Here is a 25,662-nt window from a genome sequence, read left to right on the forward strand (position 1 = left end):
TGGGTTGCAACTACAAGGTCCCAATGTCTTCTGCTAAAAAACCTTACTTCTTAGCTGCCAATGTCTTCAGGCGTGATGACTCAGTTTCTGTTTCTCTGAACATCAGTCCCAGAGTCTGCATAATTTCAATGCATGCCCTAGAAAACAAAGAGGAAAAAAAAGCATGGAAATGGCATGATTGCATTACAAGTCCAGAATTTCACAAAATCAGTAATCCTTGATAGAATTGCTCTCAGGTAATTTATATAGAGAAGGAAATTCTGTATATCAGATTGTCAACGTTGGTTGACCACTCTGTGATTGCTATATAGTAAACACGCAGAAATATTTGTTGAATGAATCAATAGCTGAATGTCAGGATTAAGTTATTTTCATATTTTTTTTATCCTTAACATTTTTTTCTGATAATCACACACTACTTTAAAATTATTTTTAATAATTTTAACTTTTTCAGGTAGGTAATATTTGGCTCAAAATTTCAAAGGTAAAAAAGAGAAGACAGTGAAAGATGTCTTTCCTCCAGACACCCATTTTTTTTTTTCCTTTGGGACAACCAATATTCTAGTTTCTTGTATAGCCTTTCTTTAAAAAGTAGAACATAATGGGGTCACCTGCCTGGGTGGCTCAGTTGGTTAATCATCCGACTTTTGATTTTGGCTCAGGTCATGATCTCATGGTTCATGGGTTCGAACCCTGAGTCAGGCTCCACACTGAGAGTGAGGAGTCTGCCTGGGAATCTCCCTCTCCCTCTCTCTCTGCCCCTCCCCTACTTGTGCTCTCTCTCTCCCAAAATAAATAAACTTAAAAAAAAGTAGAACAAAATGAATGCTATTTTAAAAAATTTATGTGAAGCAAAACTTGCAGTGCCATTTATCATTAATATGGTACGTATTTTGTCCAGTGCCTTCCATTCATCTTTAACACCCTAGGGGGAAAAGAATCTATGATTATCCAGTTAATACTTACACCAGCTCATCAGCCCTTTGGCTTCTATTTTGAAGTGTGCTCTTATCCCTAGACTCTGGCAAGTACTCATGAAGTTTGTTCACTAGGAAATAGAAAAGGTCACTGGTCTGTGAAAGCAAGCAGGAAAGAAAATGGTAAATAAGGTATCAGATGGTAAAACTCTATCTTTACATAATAAAAATATGAAGAAATTATTCTCTGGGGACAAAGTGAATTAAAATATCTCTCATTAATATTAGCATAATCCGAACTGAAAACACTTTTACTTACCACCGGGAAACAGACCACTGTGCTGGTGAACAGAGCCAGAGCTAAAGCCTAGGGGTGATGCTGAGAGATGCTTAATAGGCTTGGCTCTCCCGTTAATATTGAAGGCCCTCTAGAAGTAGGTGTTTAATCTCAGGCAAGTCATTTACTTACCTGGGAATAATATATTAAATGGAGGCTACTCTAATTCCTGTCTTTCCAAAGCAATTTGGCCTTTGTGAGGATACAATGAAATAAGGGCTAGAAAAACACTTTTAAAAATGTTTGCTAACCTGGGGCGCCTGGGTGGCTCAGTCGGTTAAGCATCCGACTTCGGCTCAGATCATGATCTCACGGTTCATAGGTTCGAGCCCCGCATCAGGCTCTATGCTGACAGCTCAGAGCCTGGAGCCTGCTTTGGATTCTGTGTCTCCCTTGCTCTCTGCCCTTCCCCTGCTTGTGCTCTGTCTCTCTCTGTCTCTCAAAAATAAATAAATGTAAAATAAATAAATATATATATTTACTAACCTAAAAGCAAACTCACAGCATTGGTGTAGCCTAATGAAGATGGTGGAGAATGATACTAATAATTCTGTTAATACAGTAAATTTCCATCTCTGCCAAAATAAACACAGACTTAAGAGTGCAGGAACCAAATTTTTTGTGCTGCTATGCCGTCTCTTGAGATAAATCAAGCATGAAGTAAGCACTGGCCCATGAAATCAGGCAAGTTGGTACTAATTAGAAATATAATGTAATCGCTTCTCTTTTCTGTCCCTCTCTTGTTCGTTTTCTTCCCCAGGACTTTTGTTTACTAGTGACAAATTAGACTCTTTGTTTAGACAGGTATTATGGGTGCCTGTATATAGGTGATCTGGCATGAGAAGAGGCTGAGGATGGCAGGTGGAGAGAGGGACCAGAGGAGAAGGAGCAGGATGCATAGCAGACCCTCTCAGAAGGGCTGCTGTTTACTCACTGCCCTGGTAAATTAGCACGGTTGGTGGCTCTGCACACTAACTCTGGTGCCTAGTTCTTTCAGTTCATATCCCAGCTCTGCCATGGGTCAGCTTTGTCATATTTGGCATATTACATACACACTGTATGACTCAGGTTATGTCTAAGATGGAATTAATGTCACCTGATGGGGCTGAAATAAGATAGTATGTGTAGGGGCTTCTGGGTGGCTCAGTCGGTTAAGCATCTGACTTCGGCTCAGGTCGTGATCTCACACTCCGTGAGTTCAAGCCCCACATTGGCCTCTGTGCTGACAGCTCAGAGCCTGGGGCCTGCTTCAGATTCTGTATCTGCCTCTCTCTCTGCCCCTCTCCAGCTCGTGCTCTGTCTCTCTCTCCCTCAAAAATAAATAAAAACATTTTTTAAAAGGGAAAAAAATAGAATTACCATATGATTCAGCAATCCCACTAATGGGTATACTCCCAAAAGAACTGAAAGAGTCTCAAAGAGGTATTTACACACCCATATTCATAATGGTAATATTCACAATAGCTTAAACATGGAAGCAACCCAAGTATCCATCAATGGAGAATGGATAAGCAAAATGTGTTATATACATAAATGGAATATTACTCAGCCTTAAAAACAAGCAAATTCTGACATATGCTACAACACTGATGATCCTAGAAGACATGATAAGTAAAATAAGCCAGTCACAAAAAGACAAATACTGGATGGTTCCACTTACATGAAATATTTAGAGAAGTTAAATTGATAGAAGTAGAAAGAAGAATGGTGTTGCCAGAGGCCGCGTGAAGTGGGGGAATGAGGAGTTATTGTTTGATGAGTATAGTTTCAGTTTTGCAAGATGAAAAGAGTTCCGGAGAGGCTCCAACAGTATACAGGACCTACTTAAAATCACTGGACCATACATTTAAAAATGGCTAAGATAGGGACACCTGAGTGGCTCAGTCCGTTAAGCATCTGACTTCAGCTCAGGTCATGATCTCACGGTTCGTGGGTTCGAGCCCTGCATCGGGATCTTTGCTGATAGCTGAGTCTAAAGCCTGCTTCAGATTCTGTGTCTCCTCTCTCTGCCCCTCCCCTGCTTGTGCTCTCTCCCTCTCTCTCTCTCAAAAATGAACATTAAATCTTTTTTCTTTTAATGGTTAAGATGGCAAATTCTATGTTTATGTGTATTTTACCACAATAAAAAATAATGTTGAGAAAAAAAAACTTCATGGAGAAAAAATAAAGGGTTAAGAAGGAACATGAACAGAGAATTCTTTCATTCACTCATTCATTGATTGAACACATAACTACGGATTATCAGCTATGTAGCAGGAACTGTACTAGGTAATGAGATAATATCTTGAGCAAAGCAGACAAACAAACATGGTGTCCATAATCCTAAAGCTTACAGTTTAGTCGACCTATGAAAAAATGTTCTCATAATTTAAAATTTACTTGTAAGAAAATTGTTTTAAAAAAAAAGATTACCTTAAAGAAAATTATACCCCATACAGTTGATTTCAAAAGGGGACATTGTGTGTGTGTGTGTGTGTGTGTGTGTGTGTGTGTATTTATAGTACATAATATATTTATATAAAATTATATATATTTGTAAAATTTTATTTATATGAAACTATTATATGTATGATTTTTTATCATCTTACTCAGGAACCAAAAATTCGAGATGCCCCTAATCTCCCCACGCCAGTGTGGGTTTCTGAGGAAGTTTCACACAACCTTATGTTCACCAGGGAGCCCAGCACAAAGTTGCAAAACCACTGCTTAAGCTTAAAGCCGTAATAACTTTAAAGAAAAAAGCTCCTAAAAGAAGATAAAAATGTTGACTTTTATTAGTTATATATGTTAACTTTGTATAAATGAATGTAAGATTGTGGTTGTGGATTAGAGAGAACATAAGGCTACCAGGTCTTGGAAGCATGGTGGGGAGGAGAACAAGGTACCCCACTAAGTGTGGGGAGACCACAGATAGGGAGACTGCCCATATAACTTTTATTTCCCTCTGTCTTCATTTTGGCCTCTCATTTTTGACAACTGAATTAGAAGACCTATTTTAATCCATCTAAGGACATTACATTAAAGAAGGGCTGCAGTATTTTTTTTTTTTTAATGTGTATCTGTTTATTTTTGAGAGAGAGATAGAGACAGACAGAGAGGGAGACAGAGAATCCCAAGCAGGCTCTGTGCTGTCAGCACAGAGCCCAGTGCAGGGTCCAAACTCACCAACTGTGAGATCATGACCCGAGCCGAGATCAAGAGTTGAGCACTTAACTGACTAAGCCACCCGGGCGCCCCTGCAGTATTTTCAGTTAAGCAACAGAACATGAATGCTTTATTCCTAGATTTTTGATCAGGTTAATTTTTCACAAGACAATAAACTTTCAGTTCAATACGAATTGATTATGGGACCTGGTATACACATGGCACACGTTAGACCTTAGGGTGAATACGAAGATGATGAGTAAGAGACATGCCTGTCCTGAAGAAGCTTATAGCATACAAGGGTAAATTTAAAAATTTGCCAAAAACTGTAGTAAAAAGGAGACTTTCTGAGCTAATTCTTGAGGGTAGGAACTGTGTCTTACTCATGCTCACATTTCTAATGCCTATTCCCATTCCTGGCCTAGAGCAGGCATGTAATAAATATTTGTTGAATTGTTAGAAGGTGCTGAGATACCATAGAACTGCATTGTCCAACACAGTAGCCACTGGTCACATGGCACTACTTAAATTTAAATCGATTAAAATGGTGGGGCGCCTGGGTGGCTCAGTCGGTTAAGTATCCAACTCTTGATTTCAGTTCAGGTCATGATCTTACAGTTCGTGAGTTCAAACCCTGCGTCAGGCTTTGCACTAACAATATGGAGCCTGCTTGGGATTCCCCCCCCCCTTTGCCCCTCCCCCAGTCACAATCCCCCCCCTTCTTGAAAATAAATAAACATTCTTTTAAATTTCACTTCCCTAGTCACTGGCCACATTCATTGTGGCTAGTGGCTACTTTATTGAACAGCATAGATTAAAGAACATCAAAGAAAGTTCTATGGTACAGGACTGCCAAAACAGATGAGAAAGAGGAGGGTTCCAAAGTTCCCCATAGAGGATGACAGGAAAGGCAGAAGAACGGCATTTGAGCTGAGCCTTGAAGAATGGATGGGTAGGATTTTAACAGGAGAAAATGGAAGAAAGAGTAGCCTAGAGATAACAGCAGGGGAAACGAGGAGGGGCTGGAAGGACAAGGTGTTCAAGCCACCCCACGAGGCTGGAGCTTTTAGAGGAAAGAGATGAAAGCAAGGAAGTGTGGGGTTGAGTGGGTTAGGCCCAGCCTCATTCTCTTCCTTTGTATCTTTCTTTGGCTCCACAGCCAAGGCCATCTGCATCAGGCACATTGGAAGATTGGACATGCTTAAGAAACCTCGAGGCCAACGCTGATATTCAACATCAACACCCTTCTTGCTAGTCTAACCTGTAAGTGGTACCTCAGTTCTCCTACCTAGACATCTGCTTTAAATCCAGTCCCCCGATTGTGTCTGGTTTATCTAAGTGGACATCTGTGAGCCCAGTGTGAAGTCCTTTGCTAGTCCTCTCCCAGCTGCTAGGTTTACTCTGGACAATCTTTATATCCTTGCCACCTCCCCTACCTCATTCCATGAAGACTATTGCCAGACCCTAAACAAGCAGATCTTCCTGGTGTCAAATGTTTTTGCAGACATTTGGGTATAACCTACGCATGTGCTGGAATGCCCTGATCTCTTTTGCACACTCCCTGTGTAGAGGTCACTCTCTCCGCCGGTGCTCTGTGCCTTCCCTGGGAGCATCTACAGCTGGGTTCGTTTGCCCATTGCCTGCCCTATATAGATGTTGGCCCTTCCTGATAACCCACCTTGCATGGGCCATGCCTGTCCAAGTTTGGAATCTGTGACAGAAGTCCTTAGTGGAGAGCCTTAAATGCTAAAGCCAACGTGTTTGTACTTTGAAGGGAGAGCCACAAGAAGTTTTTGAGTGCGCAAGGACACAAAATCAGAGTTACAGATTAAACTAATACCACGTGTGGGATGGACTGGAGAGTTATACTTGGGTGTGATATAATATCAGTTTCCTTAGCCTTTTCACATTACCTCCATTTCCATATTCATAATCACCTTGTGTGGTCATTTCGATGCCTGTTCCTATGTTCTCTACAATCCTCTTTAGTTTTGGAGTCAAGACCCGGATGTTATATTCCTAACAGGGTGTATCCAGTTCAAGCATTTACGTAGCACAGTATCATTGTTGCCTGTCTCAGTGTTGGGGGACATTTGACATAATATTCTATGCAGCTAATACGCCCTCTAATTAGGGTAATTAACCATTTCAGTTTGCTTGGGACTATCCTAGCTTTTGCACTCAAAGTCCCATATCCTGAGAACTTCTTCAGTCCTAGGCAAGCTGTGACAGTTGGTCACCCAAGTGTGGGCAAACCTGGGTGGTTGGTCGTCCTACATGTGAAGCCCTTCGAATCTAAGACCAGGACTGTCTTGTATGGCTGGGGAGCTGTGCACTTTACAGCTGCTCAATAAAATGTTGGCAACTCTGAAACCACTGGCCAGAATTAGGATACAACATATAGCCATCAAGAGGAGCTCAACCCGAGGCAGGGCTCACCCCCTCGTTAGCACCATATCATTACTCGCCAGGGCTTCTGAATACCTGCCCATGAAACTGAAGTAAGTCTTACAGAGTAAGTCTATAACTTGCTGAGTGAGAGCTAGGTTGATTTGACTCCCCAGGAGTCACCTTTTTAAAAAAGTCCTACATTCACAAGTAACTTGTTTTAATTGTACTTATATTGTAGGGTTACCTGAAGGTAAAACTTCTTAAAATCTACTTTCTCATCTCACTCTCTGTACCCATACATCTTGCATCCCAGAAGCTCCTCCTCCAACACACACATATACATGTGGTTGCCAAACCAACCCACATAAGGTACTTTTTGCTACCATTCTCCTTCCCCGTCTCTCCTCCAACACACACATATACATTATTGATTACGTCACAAGATTTCAAATACTGAGTCATGATTGCATTAAATTTCCATCAACATTTTAAAATACAGCCTCCGAATACAAGACAACATTTATTTGTATTTTACTACATGCTCAAATATCCTGCATTCGATAAATAGCTGGAACAAGTTTCAAAGATTAAAAATAAAACAAAACACCTACTTTCCAGAAAAGCCTTTTCAGAATGAAGTTTTTCTGGGCTGCTACTTTAAGTTCTGTAATTAGACAAAGTATCTTCCTCAACGTATTGTCTTTAAGGAAAAGTTCAGATTTAAGTTGACCGAAGTGCTTAATTTTCTCCTCAGATCTACAGAAACACAAGAAAAAAAATTTCCATGTAAAAAATGGTAAACGGCAGTTGAAGAATATCAACAATTATTGACAGGTTTGTAAAACTTTGTTTCTAATGGAATTTTAATATAGTTTTGTGCTTCTAGTTTTATTACTTATTAGTAATGGACCTTGCTTTCCCCAGATTGAGCTATTTATAACTCTCCAGGCATACTTTTGCCCGTGCCCCTTTACTCAAGCTGTATCCACGTCAGCAATGCTCTCAGTGTCCCTAGGAAACTTCTGTCTCTCTTTCATAGTCTAGCTTGCAGTTTGCTACATACCATCTACCATACTGCCTGAGCCAAATGGAGTATTATTTGCTTAATATTTTTTTCTTTAAATCAACTCCCTTTGTGTGTGTGTGTGTGTGTGTGTGTGTGTGTGTGTGTGTGTGTAGAGAGAGAGAGAGAGAGAGAGATTATTCACAAAGAAAACTTTGTATCACTACTTTACAAGGAGAACCAGTGTCATGTGCCATAAATAGCAGGTAACTGTAAAAACATCAGGGAAGCAACACAGATTCTACATTGATGCGCCACATTCCCAGCCTGAGGCCTGCTCTCTCTCTGACAAAAAGGCAGATGAACATGTCTCAGAGAGCTCCTGCTTTGGGCACCAAGCCCAGAGGTTCTCCCTAATGAGACTGAACTAGTTGGAAAAGCAATCACTGTTCCACTGTGGAATTCAAAGTTGTTTCCTGCCATGTCAGAGTACCACATGCATTCATCTCTTGTCACTGACCTGTGTACGTTCGATACTTCAGGAAAAGCTGGCTTTGCTGAAGAGAGTAACACCTCCTCATTAAAGCTTTCCCTAATTCCAGCATGAACGAGGACCCTTTCCTATAGCACTTTTCCCACACGTCTTATATATTATATATGATATATATATAATATATATAACATATATATATAACATATATATATAACACACATATATATGTTATATATATTATACATAACACACATATATACATATTATATGTTACATATTATATTATACATATTATATGTATTATTTATAATATATAATGTGTATTATATGTTATATGTTATATATGTGTTATATATATGTGTTATATATGTGTTATATTATATATTAATATATTAATATAATCATATTTAATTGTGTATAATTATATTTATTTAATTATATAATATAATTATATTTAATTATATAATATAATTATATTTAATTATATAATATAATTAATATATATATTATATATCTTTTGCCCCATTGTTGTGATCGTGTACTTGTCCTGGGCACTTTTCATGGACTGTCTCATGCAGTCCCACGAAGGGGGTATGGCTGGGAATTACTGTTACATTTATGGGATGTTAGAAAGGTTAAGTAGCCTGTCCAAGTTCATACAACTAGTGATTCAGAAGAGCAGGGTGCAAAGTAGTAGTAGAAGAGATGTTTCATATTCTGTGTAGGTCAGTGGAAACTTCCTAAAATTTCTGACTTGAAGTCAAAATATTTTTAAAAAATCTTTTTTAACATTTTTATTCACTTGTTGAGAGACAGAGAGAAACAGAGTGCAAGCAGGGGAGGGGCAGAGAGAGAGGGAGACACAGAATCCGAAGCAGGCTCCAGGCTCTGAGCTGTCAGCACAGAGCCCGACGTAGGGCTCCAACCCATGAACTGCGAGATCATGACCTGAGCCGAAGTTGGACGCTTAACTGACCCAGCCACCCAGGAACCCCAAAGTAAAAATATTTTTACCACCTACTCCAACCTTAATACCAGCCATTTATCCCAATACTACTGCACGGAATCTTGGCTCTTGCCTACTACCTCCCCTTTTATTTAAAGACACTATGATTTTCTCTTCTATCCAATCACTGAGCCTCTCTTAGTAACAAAAACAGGAAGACTTCCTGAAAAACAGTCTCTTTTCCAGTGGAGAGTCTGCAAAAGAAATGATCAAGAATTCAGGGATAGAAGTCAGAGGCAGAAGAACATGATTATAAATATGGGGTTCAGATTCTAGATCTGCCTCTCTTTACCTGAGTAATTACCATGGTCAAGTTACCTACTCTCTGTGTGCCTCAGTTTCCCATCTGTAAAATGGGTATTATCATACCTACCCCATCATTTTGATACTTTGGTTACTACATGTGCTTAGCACACGGTAAATATTTAATAAATAGTTTGTAAATAAAATACTAACGAGCTTTGAGATCCCACTTCCCTATACATCCACTTCTAATTACAATCCCATTTCATTTAAAAAATACTATAAAATCCCTCTGTTCTCTGAGAACTCCAAAAACAGCAGAAATGTAGTTTTCACAAACAAGTGAGCTTAGAAAACCACAAGCTCAGAAAGCATACCAGCAGAATTACTTTCCAATTGACTTTCCTATTTTTCCCATTAGTCCACAATTTGCTGAGATTCACATAGGGACAGTTTTTTTTCCTTTGGCACCTATGATAATAGACTGAAATACCAAACTTACAAAAAATTGTTTTTTCATAAGAAAAAACACACTAATCTCTTCATACTAAAAATCAATTCATATGTAAATTGAGGTCTCATATACATCATAAATACAAGTTAGATTCAGGAGTCTATATTTCCGTAGAGACATTGATATAATCACAGTTTCTCTGCCCAGAATATTTGTTTTTACATAGATGATGATAAACTTTACTTGGCTAATTTAAATAATAAAAAGTCTAGTGCCAGAAGACTCCATTATTCAGTTTAGGAATAAGGGGAAATGTTACATTAATTTTAACAGATATTCTATATTTTCATCAGCTAGAAAATATAAATTCACTCAAATAATGTAGCAAGAAGGATTCTTGATCTAATGATAAGCTCTATTTTTCCCATGTTTTCATTTTTGGAGGGGATATTCTACATAAATAATACATTTTTATAATGATTTACAGCTGGAAAAGGCTTTTCATACATTATCTCAGAAGCACTGTGTATATGTTCACAATGGTCCCTATACATCCATGATGTTACAGGACTCACATTTGTGACAGAGTTCTAATTTGAAACCCAAAGAATGTTTACTCCTTTTAAACTGAAGGTGCCTTGCAGGCAGAGACCTGTCTTATATATCTTGTACATAGACCACATTCTTCATAGTGCATTTTAAATCACTGCATTTTAAATGTGTTGCCTTCAGGAATTAACTTTGTAAGAAATATGCTTTTCATGAGTCAAGAGAGTGGTAGAACTCAACTCTCTTTCTGGCCTTCAAGGATAAATTTCAAGCCACACATATACAGAGAGATAAAGCCTATTTTATTATCCAGTTAGTTTTAAAACCACTTTAAATAAAGCACTAAAATTAAAACTGATACTTTTTTGCAGTAAACATATGAAAACAGGTAGAAATTCTAAGCTGTCTGTATTGCCATCTTTTAAAAACTAAATCACAAACATCCTTACTTTAACCCTACATACCTCAGAACATACCTCAAAATAAACATTTTCTTACAAAATCATCATTGTCACATCTGTCAAAATTATCAATAATTCTTTGCTATGGGCTAATACCCAGTCCACATTCAGATGACCTCCATTGTCTTAAAAATGTCTTTTTAGGGGCGCCTGGGTGGCTCAGTCGGTTAAGCGGCCGACTTCGGCTCAGCGGCCGACTTCGGCTCAGGTCATGATCTTGCGGTCCGTGAGTTCGAGCCCCGCGTCGGGCTCTGTGCTGACAGCTCAGAGCCTGGAGGCTGTTTCGGATTCTGTGTCTCCCTCTCTCTGACCCTCCCCTGTTCATGCTCTGTCTCTCCCTGTCTCAAAAATAAATAAAACGTTAAAAAAAATTAAAAAAAAATTTTCTTTTTAGGGGCGCCTAGGTGGCTCAGTCAGTTAAGCATCAGACTCTTGATTTTGGCTCAGGTCATGGTCTCACAGTCATGGGTTCAAGCCCCATGGTGGGCTCCATGCTGGCAGTGCAGAGCCTGCTTGGGATTCTGTCTCTCTCTCTCTCTCTCTCTGTCCCTCCCTTGTTCTCTATCTCTCAAAATAAATAAACTAAAAAACTTATTTAAAAAATGTCTTTTACTTTTGGTTTGTTGAAATCAAGATATAAATAAGATACTTGTTATATTTGCTTATTATGTTTCTTAAGCCTTCTTAAAACTTTTATTATAGAAATTTTTAAACATACACAAAAATGGAGAAAATTGTATAAGAAACCCCATCTATCACCTAGATTCAATAATTTTTAACATTTTGCCAATCTTGTTTTATCTATTCCCTTAAACACGTATACACACACCTTACCTGTTTTAAAACTGAAATAAAATATATATAACTTAAAATTTATCATTGTAACCATTTTTAGGTATACAAATTAAGTGCATTCACAGTGTTGTATAACCATCACTACTATCCATTTCCAGAACTTCTTCATTTTCCCAAACAGAAACTCTGTACTAATGAACAGTAGGTCCCCATTTCCCTCTCCCCTCAGCTCCTAGTAACCTCTCTTTTATTTTCTGTTTCTATGAATTTGCCTATTCTCAATGCCTCCTATAAGTAAGTGGAATCATACAATATTTGTCCTTTTATGTGTGGATTCTTTCACTTAGCATAATTTCTTCAAGGTTCATCCATCTTGCCACATGTGTCAGGACCGCATTCCTTTTGAAAGCTAATATACCCACACTTTAAATCAGATTCATGTTTAATTGTTTTAACAATTTATTCATTCATTCCATAAAGGCAGCCTACTGTGTGCCAGTGACCAAGGTACAGTCTTGGCCCTTAAGGGGCATAGTACATAATAGGGCAGCACATAATCAAATAAGCAATCTAAAGATAGGCTGTTGAGTCCTAAAAGATGGTAAGCACAGAATGTTCTAGAGGGGCCCCTCCTAATATAGTTCTGAGAAATGATTTTTAGAGAAAGGGATAGCAAGCTAAGTCTTGATGAGTTGAAGTTATTCATGAAGGAGAAGAAGAATAGACAGTAGGGTTCCAGGATAGAGGAAAAAACAAACAAACAAAAAAACCAGGGAGCTTTCTGAGAACTGTGAGATCATTTGGATCAGGAGGTTAGGGCAGGAGTTGAGGGGACACAACAGTTGAAGATGGAAAGACGAAAAGACACATCAGAAAGATCTTTATAAGCTGCTGTAAAGTTTAGACCTTTTTCTAAAGGTAATGGAGAGCCATTCAAAGACTTTAAGGGAGGGAGTTACATGATCAGATTTGTGCTTCCGAAAGATTTCTTTGTTGTTATGGAGAATGGTTTAGAGAGTGAAGGCAGAAGCCAGCTAGGAAAATACTGTAGGAGCTCAGAACAAAGGTAATTGGGCTGAGTATGTGACAGTCAAAGAAGTAGATGTTATCCAGATATATTAGAGAAAAGCAATAAATCATGTGGTGAATGGCTGGGTGTGTGGGGGGGTGGTGTAGGGGAAAGAGAAGATAAGGATGACTTCCGGGACTCTGGCTTAGGTGATCTGGGGATAACAACATCAGGCCCTGTGTTAGGGAACACAAGAGGAAGGTCCGGTCCCAGAAGGAAGATGCTGAGTTCTGTTTCGAATATACTGACTTTAAAGTTCTTGTAAGACCTACAAGAGGTGATGGCCAGTGGGCAATTATGTTTGCAGACCTAAAATTCAGGGCAGAGAGTTGAAGTAGAGGTGTAAATGTGTTGGTCAGCAACACATGGAGTTACGAGAGGCAGAGATGAGGGAACAGTCCCCCACACAACTCTAGCATATCATCACTCCTTACCTATATGGCTTTTGACTTCCGATAGGACTGAGCTCACCAGCACGTAGGGGATCTTGTAAAAGAGTAGCTTTCTAAAAGAGGAAAAAAGTGGGAATAGTTAGAATCTTTGTTTACTGAAAATCAATTTCTCCTACTTTTAGTCAATACTGTATATCTATTCCTTAATCCATCCTATAGTATGTGATTTGTTTATGTAAATAATACCACAGAGTACTTGTTTCCTTATATAGTTTTTAATAATTTTAAACATGACACTTGCTCATTATAAAATGAAATTATCTATCAAAATCAAACAGTACGGGGCGCCTGGGTGGCGCAGTCGGTTAAGCGTCCGACTTCAGCCAGGTCACGATCTCGCGGTCCGTGAGTTCGAGCCCCGCATCAGGCTCTGGGCTGATGGCTCAGAGCCTGGAGCCTGTTTCCGATTCTGTGTCTCCCTCTCTCTCTGCCCCTCCCCCGTTCATGCTCTGTCTCTCTCTGTCCCAAAAAATAAATAAATGTTAAAAAAAAAAAAATCAAACAGTACAAAAATGCATAAACAAAAGATAAAAGTTCCATGTCTCTCCCTAATCCTCCTAACCCACTAGTCAAAGTACCTTACTATATACTTGATACTAATATAACACTGTATGCTAATTATACTGAAATTAAAAACAACAGTGACAACAAAGTACCTTGCTGTATTATTATCAGTTTGGTTTGTATCCTTTCAGGTATATAAAAACATACTAATTATAACATACATCTATAGGGGCGCCTGGGTGGCTCGGTTCATTAAGCGTCTGACTCTTGATCTCAGCTCAGGTCATGATCTCAAGGTTCGTGGGATTGAGCCCGGAGGCAGGCTCTGAGGCAGACAGCGCAGAGCCTGCTTGGAATTCTCTCTCCCTCCCTCTCTCTCTGCCCCTCCTGCACTAGTGTGCATTGAAACACACGTGCACCCTCTTTCTCTCCCAAAGTAAATAAACTTAACAAAAGACATACATCTTATACATATTAGATGATATCTTTTTATAATATATATTTAGTACTGGCTAAATTACATCACATATGTTAATCTGGAACTTTTTTTTCACTTAATATATGGTAGACAATTTTCCATTTCTGTATATATAGGTTTACTTCAATCTTTTTAATGATTACCTAGTATTTCATAGCATAGATTATACAATAGTTTTCTTAACTATTCCCCTATTAATAGGGTTATTTTTTCCCTCAAATCTTTAGTGTTGCCATTTTCCATTCATTCTGGGTCTTGAAAATAAGTTGGTATGTAGTGTTCAGCAAGTCCTCTAAATAATCTTTTATTTTATGTTAAGGCTTAACAGACAGGTCCGAAAGAATTTCTGAAACGTTGCTGATTTACAACTCCAAACAAACTTACCCCTTTCTTATTCCTTAATATCAGAGCAGGATGGTGAGTGGGTGGGGGAAGTATGTGCTTTTTCTCACTACTTTTGTTTTTTATTTATTTTTTAAAAATGTTTATTTTTATTTTTGAGAGAGAGAGCATGAGCAAAGGAGCTGAACCATGACCTGAGCTGAAATCAGAGAGTCAGACAATTAACCAATGAGCCACCCAGGTGCCCCACTACTTTTGTTTTTTTAAAGAAATCTCTATACTCAGTGTGGGGTTCAAACTCAGGACCCTGAGAACAAGAGTCAAATGTTCTACCAACTGAGCCAGCCAGGCACCCCTGTTCTTAACTACTTTTGTCATTGTTTTAAGTTAAGGGGAAAAAAAGCTGTCTTTTTTTCCCCTCTAAATGTTAATGGTTACCTTAAATCTAGAATTTTAATTTGGGGATATTCCTTAGTTATTTAGCTTTCTAGCACCTATCTTCACAACATATAAATGGCAAAGAATTGCCATGTATTGTTTCTGTAGAATTTGAGATGCTAAAGAACTCAGATGTAATTATTTTTGGTGAAAGTTACAGATAAAATGGATCACTGAAGGAGACTTGGCTCTTTGGAAACCCTTAAAATCAGAATGAGTGCTAATTTCTCACTGGATGGTTTAGGTTTATTTTCCCCGAAAATACAGAGAGAGTTAACATGTCCATTCCTTTTTCCCAGTAGCATTTCCCTACCTCAATGTGAATAATCATTCTAGATCTCAAAGCACAAGAGATCAGTTAGCCAAGATATGTCTGACTGATTTAGGAGATTATTGTTTTTTAATTTCCTAAAACTTATGGAAGTATCACCAAGAATAACATGATAAAAGAAACAGTGTCACAAAAGTCATAACTTTCTAAATATTTATATTGAATTAATGTCTTATTTTTACTAGAATGAATGCTAACCTGATTCATCATATGTATGAAATATTTGCTTGCCCATTTTCCGTCTTTCAAGAGATAGAACATTATTTTTTTAATGTTAAGTGTATTTATTTGAGAGAGTGCATGCAAGCAGGGGAGGGGCAGAGAGAGAGGAAGAGAGAGAATCCCAAGCAGGCTCCACACTGTCAATGCAAAGCCCGACAGTGGGCTCGAATCCACAAACTGCAAGATCATGACCTGAGCCAAAGTCAAAAGCCGAACGCCCAACCAACTGAGCCACCCAGGCACCCTAAGGGATGGAACATTTTTAATAATAGCATCTATTAGGGGCACCTGGGTGGCTTAGTCGGTTAAGCATTCAACTTCGGCTCAGGTCATAATCTCACCGTTTGTGAGTTTGAGCCCTGCATAGGACTTTGTTTTTTTGTTTTTAGTTTTATTTTGTATTTTGTTTTTAATTTATATCCAAGTTAGTTAGCATATAGTGCAACAGTGATTTCAGGAGTAGATTCCTTAGTGCCCCTTACCCATTTAGCCCATCCCCCCTCCCAAAACCCCTCCAGTAACCCTCAGTTTGTTCTCCATATTTATGAGTCTCTTCTGTTTTGTCCCCCTCCCTGTTTTTATATTATTTTTGCTTCCCTTCCCTTGTGTTCATCTGTTTTGTATATTAAAGTCCTCATATGAGTGAAGTCATATGATATTTTCTTTCTCTAATTTCACTTAGCATAATACCCTCTAGTCCATCCACGTAGTTGCACATGGTGAGATTTCATTCTTTTTGATTGCCGAGTAATCATCTTCTTTATCCATTCATAAATTCATCCATCATGGATCCATTCATCCATCAATGGACATTTGGGCTCTTTCCATACTTTGGCTATTATTGACAGTGCTGCTATAATCATTGGGGTGCATGTCTCCCTTCGAAACAGCACACCTGTATCCTGTGGATAAATGCCTAGTAGTGCAATTGCTGGGTCATAGGGTAGTTCTATTTTTAGTTTTTTGAGGAACCTCCATGCTGTTTTCCAGAGTGGCTGCACCAGCTTGCATTCCCACCTGCATAGGACTTTGTGCTGACAGCTCAGAGCCTGGAGCCTGCTTCGGATTCTGTGTCTCCCTCTCTCTCTGCCCCTCCCCAGCTAGTGCTCTGTCTCTTTTTCTCAAAAATAAATAAACATCAAAAAAAAATTTTTTTTAATGATAGCATCTACCAACTCAAAGATAACCCCCCTCCACTGACATTTATTTCAATGGTCATAGAAAAAAAATTAAATCTTGGCTCCACAGTAATTGTGCAAACTTGCGTACATCATTTAATTTCTCAGTGCCTTAATTTCATCATCTGTGGAATGAGAATAACAGTTCTACCTCCTAGGGTTGTGTGCAGATTAAATGAATTAATATATGAAAGCATCAAAGCAGATCCTACCTGTTAATACATGTCCATTATTGTTACTGCTTTTACTATCAGGAGGGCTATGAGTTTGCCTGTCTGACTTGCCCCAATCATGTCTCTGCTGCAGAATTAAAAAGGAGTACTAAAACCCGGAGTTAGTCAATTCAGGGAAACATAAACGGTCATTTTGAAACATTTAGATAAATCAAAATTTGGTTTTTCTATTAGAACATATGTGGCCTCCTATTGATAGATCAGATTTTCCCCCTCTATTTAAGATTTGTTTAAATTCTTAATTTGGAGAAAGCTGTTTAAAAATTTAGGAGCACCTGGCTGACTCAGTTGCTGGAGCATGTGACTCTTGATCTTAGGGTTGTAAGTTGAAGCCCCACATTGGGTATAGAAATTATTTAAAAATAAAATATTAAAAATAATAATAAAAGTAAGAATTTAAGGAGAAATTTTGAGCATTTAACATGTAATTTAAAAATTGACCATTCTGGGGGCGCCTGGGTGGCGCAGTCGGTTAAGCGTCCGACTTCAGCCAGGTCACGATCTCGCGGTCCGTGGGTTCGAGCCCCGCGTCAGGCTCTGGGCTGATGGCTCGGAGCCTGGAGCCTGTTTCCGATTCTGTGTCTCCCCCTCTCTCTGCCCCTCCCCCGTTCATGCTGTGTCTCTCTCTGTCCCAAAAATAAATAAACGTTAAAAAAAAAAATTTATTAAAAAAAAATTGACCATTCTGAACCATGCTATGAGAAAAAACTTGAGCTGTTCTGCAGTCTTTCAGTTTTTAGCCATTTATCAAACCCCTTGCTTCCTTAGCTTCTTCTGAATGAAAAGAGCCTGTCATATTTTTTAATATTATTGTGTTATAAGGTCAATAGTAAAAATTATATATCACTGAAGATAACTGAAAAGGATCATGTTATTCCTGTAATAAATTACTTATTTTTAAACTGATCCTTGTGTAATAAAAAGATTACACATGAGAGTTCTGACTCTGTCCCTAAACCTACTATATAATCTTGAGTAAGTCACCTAAAATACTCATTTTCCTCATTTCTAAAATAAGGTAAAATTCTAAGTACCTTATTTTGGAGGAAATCACTCCAAAATTATCTGCTCCTATGACAATGACCCTGATTAACCTCCTTTCAATAGCTCAGCTAAGAAATACAGAGACATATTGACAGTGTTGAACTTTATCTGAGCTCTGTGCTCTCTAAAAGCAGAAATGGTTGAGAAAACATCCCAGCTAACTGAAAAAGACCACCCTGCTCACAAATATTCCAAGGTAAGACCTTGTCCATCCTTCTCCATGATTGCCAGGAGACTCCCTTGTTTACCTGCCTCTGTAAAACCCCTGGTCCATCCCTGTTTCTTTAAGACACTCATTAATAAGCATTTTCCATCTTGCAATAGCCTGAACAGAATCATATCCTTAATTGTCCAGTGTGTTTGTCTTTCATAATATTATTAAATTCCAAAGCTAAATTTTGGAAAGCAGGAAAGGCATGTTGGCTTTAAAAATTACTCCAGCCAAAGTTACCTTATGAGGACACTTACTATAATATAATTGGTCCACGAACTTTTTAAGTGCAGAAATATCGATGAGGTTGTAGAAATAATGTACAAATGAAGTTCCGACGCCTTTTTCTCTAGGTTTGGGTTGCTCTGTAAAGGGGAAGCCAGGGAGGAATTTCCTGAGTAAAACTCATTTCCGTTCCCATTGCCCTTTAAAGGGACTTCACTTAGAGAACCGTTGTGATCTGACAGTGCCTTGGGTTCTTTCGTGTTGGTTGTGCAAGATGGCAAGGTGACAACCTTTCCCGTAGCTGATGTGGATTGACAGCTCCTCCTGGAGGGGGTGGGTAGGGGTCGAAAGGCACTTTGGCCATGAAGAGATGGCTCCTTGAGGTCTGAAGGAAGACAGAAGGTTGAGTCTGTGGATGGTGTGCTGACCTCTTGGTGGTACCTGTCAGGTAGAATGTAGCGGTAAACATAATATTCAGAACTTAACAGTAAGGGACAAAGGGCATCTGGTGGCCCAATTGCAGCAGTTTAAGACTTTGAAAGTAAGTAAATATTTTCACATAAAAGGAATACTTTTTTTTTTTAATTTTAGAAAGAGAGAGAGAGGAAGGGAGAGGGGCAGAGGGAGAGAGAGAATTTTAGGCAGGCTCCATGCTCAGCATGGAGCTCAACACAAGGCTTCATCCCATGACGCTGGGATCATGATCTGAGTTGAAATCAAGATTACGCTCAACCAAATGAGCCACCTAGGTGCCCCAAAAGGAATGCTTATCAAGAGAAGGGAGTGATTTAACCTCACATGCTTACCCATTGGCCTAGTGGAGGTAGGGTATACTTCATTATACTTTTCTGCTTTCAGAAATAAAACTGTACCCAATGTCATTTAAAGAGGCACTTTCTATATCTAAAGTATTGTGCCTGTTCTTCACCAAACCCCAACATTTCCAATGTAAGAACTTTTCATTCTGCTTTTGAAACCTGACTCTTCTTTCGTTGGGCAATTCTGGTGGATCCTATGAAGAAAAAACTATTCACATGGAGATATTAAGTGAGATTTCTTTTTTTTTTTTTGAAGTGAGATTTCTTAAGTTTTTTTTTTTTCTGATTCACGTCTTGCTAATACTCTGATTTTTCCAGTGTCATTCCAATAGTGTCAGCACATTTTTCAGAATCAATCCTGAGTTCCACCCTCACCGTGCCCATTCTCCACCTTACCATGACCATTCCTCTACTCTGCTGCATGAGGAAGCAAGCGGTAGAGGCTAAGAAGTTGTAGGATATGATGAGATCTAAGTTCCGATCGTGGCTCCGCCCCTCAGGGGTAATGTGACTTGGGTTGACCTAAGCTTCAATGTCCCAATTTTAAAATAGGAACCTATAATAGCACCAATCTCAAAAATTTTTTGTGAGGATCAAATAAGAAAATACATGCAATGTGTTTGTAACACTGGAAACACTCAGTAGGTGCTTAGCTATTAATATTACCCTATATGGCCTTGAATTACTGGTTTATCATTTTATGCTAAAATATATTGTCTCCCTTATTAGATTGGAACCTTCATGAAAGTGGAAAGCCACTTTGTTTTTATTAGTCCTTAAATTAACTTTAAAACAGGTATAAAATTCATTTATTATCTGTACAAGATTATGAACTGTGTTGAGTTCCAGCCCACAGCTCAGTGTTGCAGGTACATGTGCACACACCCATATAAAGTGGTCATTCCAATTTATTTATCCAAGTTCCATCCCACTTAAACAGCCACCCCTTGCCAAACCCTTAGGCTTAAAAATAAAACCCTTAAAAAAAATAGGGGTGCCTGGGTGGCTCAGTCAGTTGAGCATCTGACTCTTAATTTCAGCTCAGGCCATGATCCCAGGGTCATGGGATCCAGCTCCGTGTTGGGTCCGTGCTGAGCATGGAGCCTGCTTGAGATTTTCTTTCTCTCTCTCTCTCTCTCTCTCTCTCTCTCTCTCTCTCTCTGCCCTTCTCCCCTACTCACATGCTCTAAAAAAATAAATAAATAAAACCAACAAGCAAATTCATATATAGAATGAACAAAGCAATTCTGCCCCTGAGTATCTATCCCAGGGAAGTTTTCAGACAAGTCCATAAAGGGGGAGGGAAAAGGAAGAGGAAGAGAGTGATGGGGGAGAAGAATGAATATTGATTCCACCCCAATGCTCAATAAATGGATCTTTATGTTTTTATAAATGTGTAATTGAGCAATGAATCTTTGTTAATAATGATAAGCTGTGAGCAAATTATGTGCACAAGAATATATCTATTTAATGTTTTCAGAGCCAATTTTGAGAATGATGAAGACATAAAGACTTATAAAAACCCTTATTTCTGGAGGCCTTGATCAAATCCTTTCTCTTGAGTTTCTAAACGTTCTGGATTCATATACTTACCCATATAGTATATTTACATAGACAAGGGACTGGTCCTCCAATAGAATTATAACAACCTACTGTGCAAGAAATTCTTAGAAAACTAATATAGATGGTACCTTGTGTCAAATTATTGTACAACAGCATTTTTATTTTTTAAATACAGTAGCATTGGGGTGCCTTGGTGGCTCAGTCAGTTAAGTGTCCAACTCTTGATTTCAGCTCAGGTCATGATTCCAGGATCATGGGCTCTGCACTGAGCATGGAGCCTGCTTAAGGTTCTCTCTTCCTCTGCCCCTCTGCCCTTCTCCCCCACCCCCCTCAGAATACATACATACATACATACATATAGTAGTGTTATTAGTGACAGTGGAAAAGAAGAAAGCTATTCTGTCCCAAAGCTTGATCAAGCATTCTGAGGATGCTGAATAAATTATTGCTCAGTGGCTGACATCCTGGTAATTAGCAATAACAAAAGAGCTAAGTCTTAATAAGGGCTAAGCGTCACACACAGTTTAAGCACTTTACAGGTACATGATTTAGACCTCACATATCATCCCTGTGAGCAGGGTACTATCAGCAGCTCCATCCTACTCGTGAGGAGTGAAGTCTGGGAAGGTTAAATCACCGAAGGCACAGTCCAGATTTGAGGTCCAGTGTAGCTGCAGAACTTGCACGTTTATGTGCTAGACAGAGAGAAATTGCACAACTCCCTTTCTCTATTTTCTATCAAGAAGTGTTGCTTCTTAGAGAAAAATATAAGGTTCATGTTCTTGGGTTTTATCCCCTGTTCTGTTTTGCTAGTGGCGTAGCACATTCTCATTTCATTGGATTGTCAGGTCTACTTCTTTTTTTACATTTATTTATTTTTGAGAGACAAACAGAACACAAGTGGGGGAGGGGCAGAGAGAGAAGGAGACACAGAATCCGAAGCAGGCTTCAGGTTCTGTGCCCGATGTGGGGCTCAAACTCAAAAGCCATGAGCTCATGACCTGAGTCGAAGTTGGACACTTATCCGACTGAGCCACCCAGGTGCCCCTCTACTTCTGTTTATTAAACAGATCAGTTTCTCCAAAAGCTCATCCTTTCGCTTGCCATGGACTGTGGTTAGAAACTCTCCTTTTAAATTTCCGATAGCCAAATAGCAGTAGAAGCTATAGATAGATGTAAATTCAGATCAGAATCCACCCTAGGGGGTATGGGCAAAGCAGACCTAATCTGAGGGCTAAGCATTGGCACAATTTCTTTTTCCTCATGGATTATTCAAGGTGAACTCAATTAAATTTGTATAAATCTTCCTCTGAGCTGGCACTGTAAAAGTGTTCTATTGATCTCAGCCTTCCTCTCTGTTTCTTTACACTCGCAAGCAATATGCAGTCTTTTTTTTCCCCCTGCAGCTTTAGGGAACTCTTAAGTAGGTCACAGTACTCTGTTTCTGCTTGAAATATCTCCTTGGGTTTTCTCCTGTAAAATGCATATGAGAACACAGAACTATCCACTAATGAAGAGCTACACTAAAGACAGAGAAACCTAAATACTGAATCTCATTATCAGAGATCACTAATCTGTTTTCCATCCCTTAGGTGTTAAAACACCTGTTGTTTACTATTGCCCTAAAAAGCAATCATACTTATGTAAGTCTGATGTCCCAAGGTAACTGCATCCTTCTTATGACCTGCAGCTTCTCATAATTAGGCCTAAAACTTTACACCTCAGAGGTGTTTCAAAGCTCTGCACATGATAACATTCTTTAGTCCTCTAATTACTGTTTTTTATCCCAGCCTGCTCTTTGTTTATGCTTTTGACTCCTGTGCTTAATTATGGAGATGATAGTGCTAGAAAACTGTGGGATGGATAGCAGACCTAGCTCCCTCCTCAGCCCCTTCATTTGGAAACTACTCCTTCCCTCCACACATGGAGCACACAGAAGCTGTTGTGCTTTTAAAGACTGACCTCTTGGCTGTGGTGGCCATTTTTCATCAGTGAGTCATTTATTCAAGCTAGGCATCAGCGACCTTCCCAGGATTTTTAAATTTTATGCAAGGTGTGTGAGTTAGCCTTTATCTGGTGATGGGAGCTGTGACATGTGAATTTAAGACAGGCAAAATGTGAATTTAATAACTTTGTTTATTGTGCCTCAAAAGACATGGTATTCAGTGAGAAAAAAATGAGGCTGATCCACCTACATCAGACGATACAAAGTTCTGTGGCCACTCAAGTCCCCAGTTCCAGCTGTGCCTCAGTCTCAAACCATTCCTACATTGTGCTGTTTGGCTTCTGACCTTTGCTGACTTTGCTCACTACTGAACACCTAAAATTGAATACAGGGGCACCTGAGTGGCTCAGTAGGTTAAGTGTCCAGCTCTTGATTTTGGCTCAGGTCATGATCTCACCGTTCACGAGACTGAGCCCCACATGGGGCTCTGCACTCACATCGTGGAGCCTGCTTAAGATTCTCTCTCTTCCTCTCTCTCTCTCTGTGCCTCTCCCCCCCCTCAAAATAAATAACTTAAAAAAAAAAAAGTGAAGGGGCACCTGGGTGGCTCATTCGGTTGAGCATCTGACTTCAGCTCAGGTCATGATTTAACTATTCATGAGTTTGAGCCCCACATCGGGTTTGCCATTGTCAGCGTGGAGCCCGCTTTGGATCCTCTGTCCTCCTCTCTCTCTGACCCTCTCCCACTTGCACTCTCTCATAAATAAACATTGTTTTAAAAAGTGAAAACCTTTATAAAAAGTAATAATAATAATTAAAATTGAATACAGAGCCCAGCAATTAAAGCATGCCAGATTAGAGTGGTAGGTAGACAAATCTACATTTGTCTCTGTATTTATGTCTATTTCTATATACATCTGTTGAATGAGTGTTGAACTATATGAGTGGCCCCAGTTAGTCCAATAAAATCCCCTTTTAACCTAAGTTGGATTTCTGTTACTTCTAATAGAGTTCCGACCCCCACAATAAACTAAGACAACTACTGCAAACATTAATTAGAAGCTTCTTTTGTCAGGATCTCAGTTTGCGAGTTGAGCCCCACCTCAGGCTCTGCACTGGCAGTGTAGAGCCTGCTTGGGATTCTCTCTCTCCCTCTCTGCCTCTCTCCCGCCCCTCTCTCAAAACAAATAAACTTAAAGAAAGAAAGAAAGAAAGAAAGAAAGAAAGAAAGAAAGAAAGAAAGAAAGAAAGAAAGAAAGAAAGAAAGAAAGAAAAGGAAAGAAACCTATTTTTCTAAATTAGAGGAAAATAATGAGACTATCAGAGTGGTGTAGAAAAACTGGGGCATTCGTATGCCAAAGTGTGGAATGAAGAATATTGAGTCCGAGAGCATGTGGGTGGCTATCAGTGGCATTGCCTTTCCCTCAGTATTTCTAGTTATGAAAGTCATGTTAGGAATTTCACTTAGTACCATGAGACAGCAGAGAGATCCCTCCTCCCAGAACTAATTAAAGTCACAGCACTTAGGGCAACATTGGAAATGCATCAACCCCTTCAAAACATGCTTTGTTATTACATGGATTTAGATGAGATCATGCTTCCCCAAGCCTATAAAATGCAAGCCAGGCTAGGTCGTAAAGAACACGATTAATCATTCAACAAATATTAAGCAGCTACTATATGCCAGACACTAGGCCAAACACTGGAAATATACAGTGTGCAAGAATACCTAGGTCCCTGTCCTCGTGAGGCTCACATTCTAGTGGGAGGACAGACAATAAACAATTGATAGGTAATTGTTTATAAAAGTGCTATGAAACAAAGGGAGTACTCTGATAAAACCTGTGTGCATCTGTTGGAGGGTAGTACACCTCATTTTTTATGTTTGTTTATTTTTGAGAGAGAGAGAGAACAGGGGAAGGGCAGAGAGATACAGAATCCCAAGCAGGTTCCACCCTGTCAGTGCAGAGCCTGATGCAGGGCTTGCCTGATGCAGGGCTTGAACTCACAAATCATGAGATCATGACCCAAGCTGAAACCAAGAGTCAGAAGCTTAACCAACTGACCCACCCAGGCACCCCATGGAGGGTAATATACTTCAGACAGGTGATCAGGCAAGACCTTTTTGAGATGTGGACATTCAAGCTAAGACCTGAAGGATGAGAAAGAGTGAGCCACATGAAAAGCAGTGTTAAGAGGGGAAATAAAGTGTAAAGGCCCTGCGGTGGAAAAAGCTTGAGGTGCTCTAGACAGTGTGATAAGCAAGGGGTAAAGTGACTTGAGATGAAGTTGGAGACATAAGCAAACGCCAGGCGTGCTGGGCTGTTCAGACAAGTGAAAAGTTTTATTTTTGGGGCAAAGAGACATTTGCAAAAAGATCATTTTGGCTTTAAGGTGAGTAATGGATTCAGACAGGGGTGGAGAGGTACTGTCTTAGCTTGTTTGGGTCTACTTTCAAAGCAGTTAGGCCACAGACTGGGTAGCTTATAAACAACAGAAAATGTATTGCTTACAGTTTTGGAGGCTGGAAAGTCCAAGATCAGGGTGCTAGTGTGGTTTTGCCTTATGCTAAAGACACTCTTCCTGGTTCCCAGCCAGTTCCTTTTTGCTGTGTCTTTACCTGGTGGCAGGGGCTAGTGAGCTCTCTGGAGCCTCTTTCTCAAGAGCGCTAATCTCATTCATGAGGCCTCCACCCTCAAGATTAAAGCACCCCACCCCCCACCCCCCTGCCCCAAGGCCCATCTACCAATACCGGCACCTTTGGGGGCTAGGATTTCAACACAGGAATTTGGGAGGGACACAAACATTCCAACCAC

General features: G+C 39.4%; 1 protein-coding gene and 1 long non-coding RNA gene across 8 annotated transcripts in view; one reads left to right on the top strand and one right to left on the bottom strand.

The window, feature by feature from the left end:
* The window catches only part of LOC111561382, a 114,709-nt gene that overhangs the window by 50,513 nt on the left and 38,534 nt on the right, over window positions 1–25,662 (top strand). For both annotated transcript variants that reach the window (XR_002743921.2, XR_006600828.1), the window contains exons 4-5: window positions 5,558–5,661; window positions 7,544–7,623. This is a non-coding gene — a long non-coding RNA (uncharacterized LOC111561382). The remainder of the gene's footprint in view (window positions 1–5,557; window positions 5,662–7,543; window positions 7,624–25,662) is intronic.
* CB4H12orf56 (chromosome B4 C12orf56 homolog) overlaps window positions 1–25,662 on the bottom strand; it is a 114,597-nt gene that overhangs the window by 47,046 nt on the left and 41,889 nt on the right. For 4 of the 6 annotated variants that reach the window (XM_023257190.2, XM_023257187.2, XM_023257188.2 and 1 more), the window contains exons 4-8: window positions 18,553–18,961; window positions 13,297–13,367; window positions 7,401–7,545; window positions 967–1,073; window positions 48–137 (exon numbers count right to left, since the gene is read on the bottom strand). In XM_023257190.2, coding sequence (XP_023112958.2) covers window positions 48–137; window positions 967–1,073; window positions 7,401–7,545; window positions 13,297–13,367; window positions 18,553–18,961 — 822 coding nt within the window. The remainder of the gene's footprint in view (window positions 1–47; window positions 138–966; window positions 1,074–7,400; window positions 7,546–13,296; window positions 13,368–18,552; window positions 18,962–25,662) is intronic. The other 2 variants (XM_023257189.2, XM_023257191.2) reach the window with 2 other exon arrangements.

This window comes from Felis catus, chromosome B4 (genome assembly GCF_018350175.1).
Source record: "Felis catus isolate Fca126 chromosome B4, F.catus_Fca126_mat1.0, whole genome shotgun sequence".
Classification (NCBI taxonomy): domain Eukaryota; kingdom Metazoa; phylum Chordata; class Mammalia; order Carnivora; family Felidae; genus Felis; species Felis catus.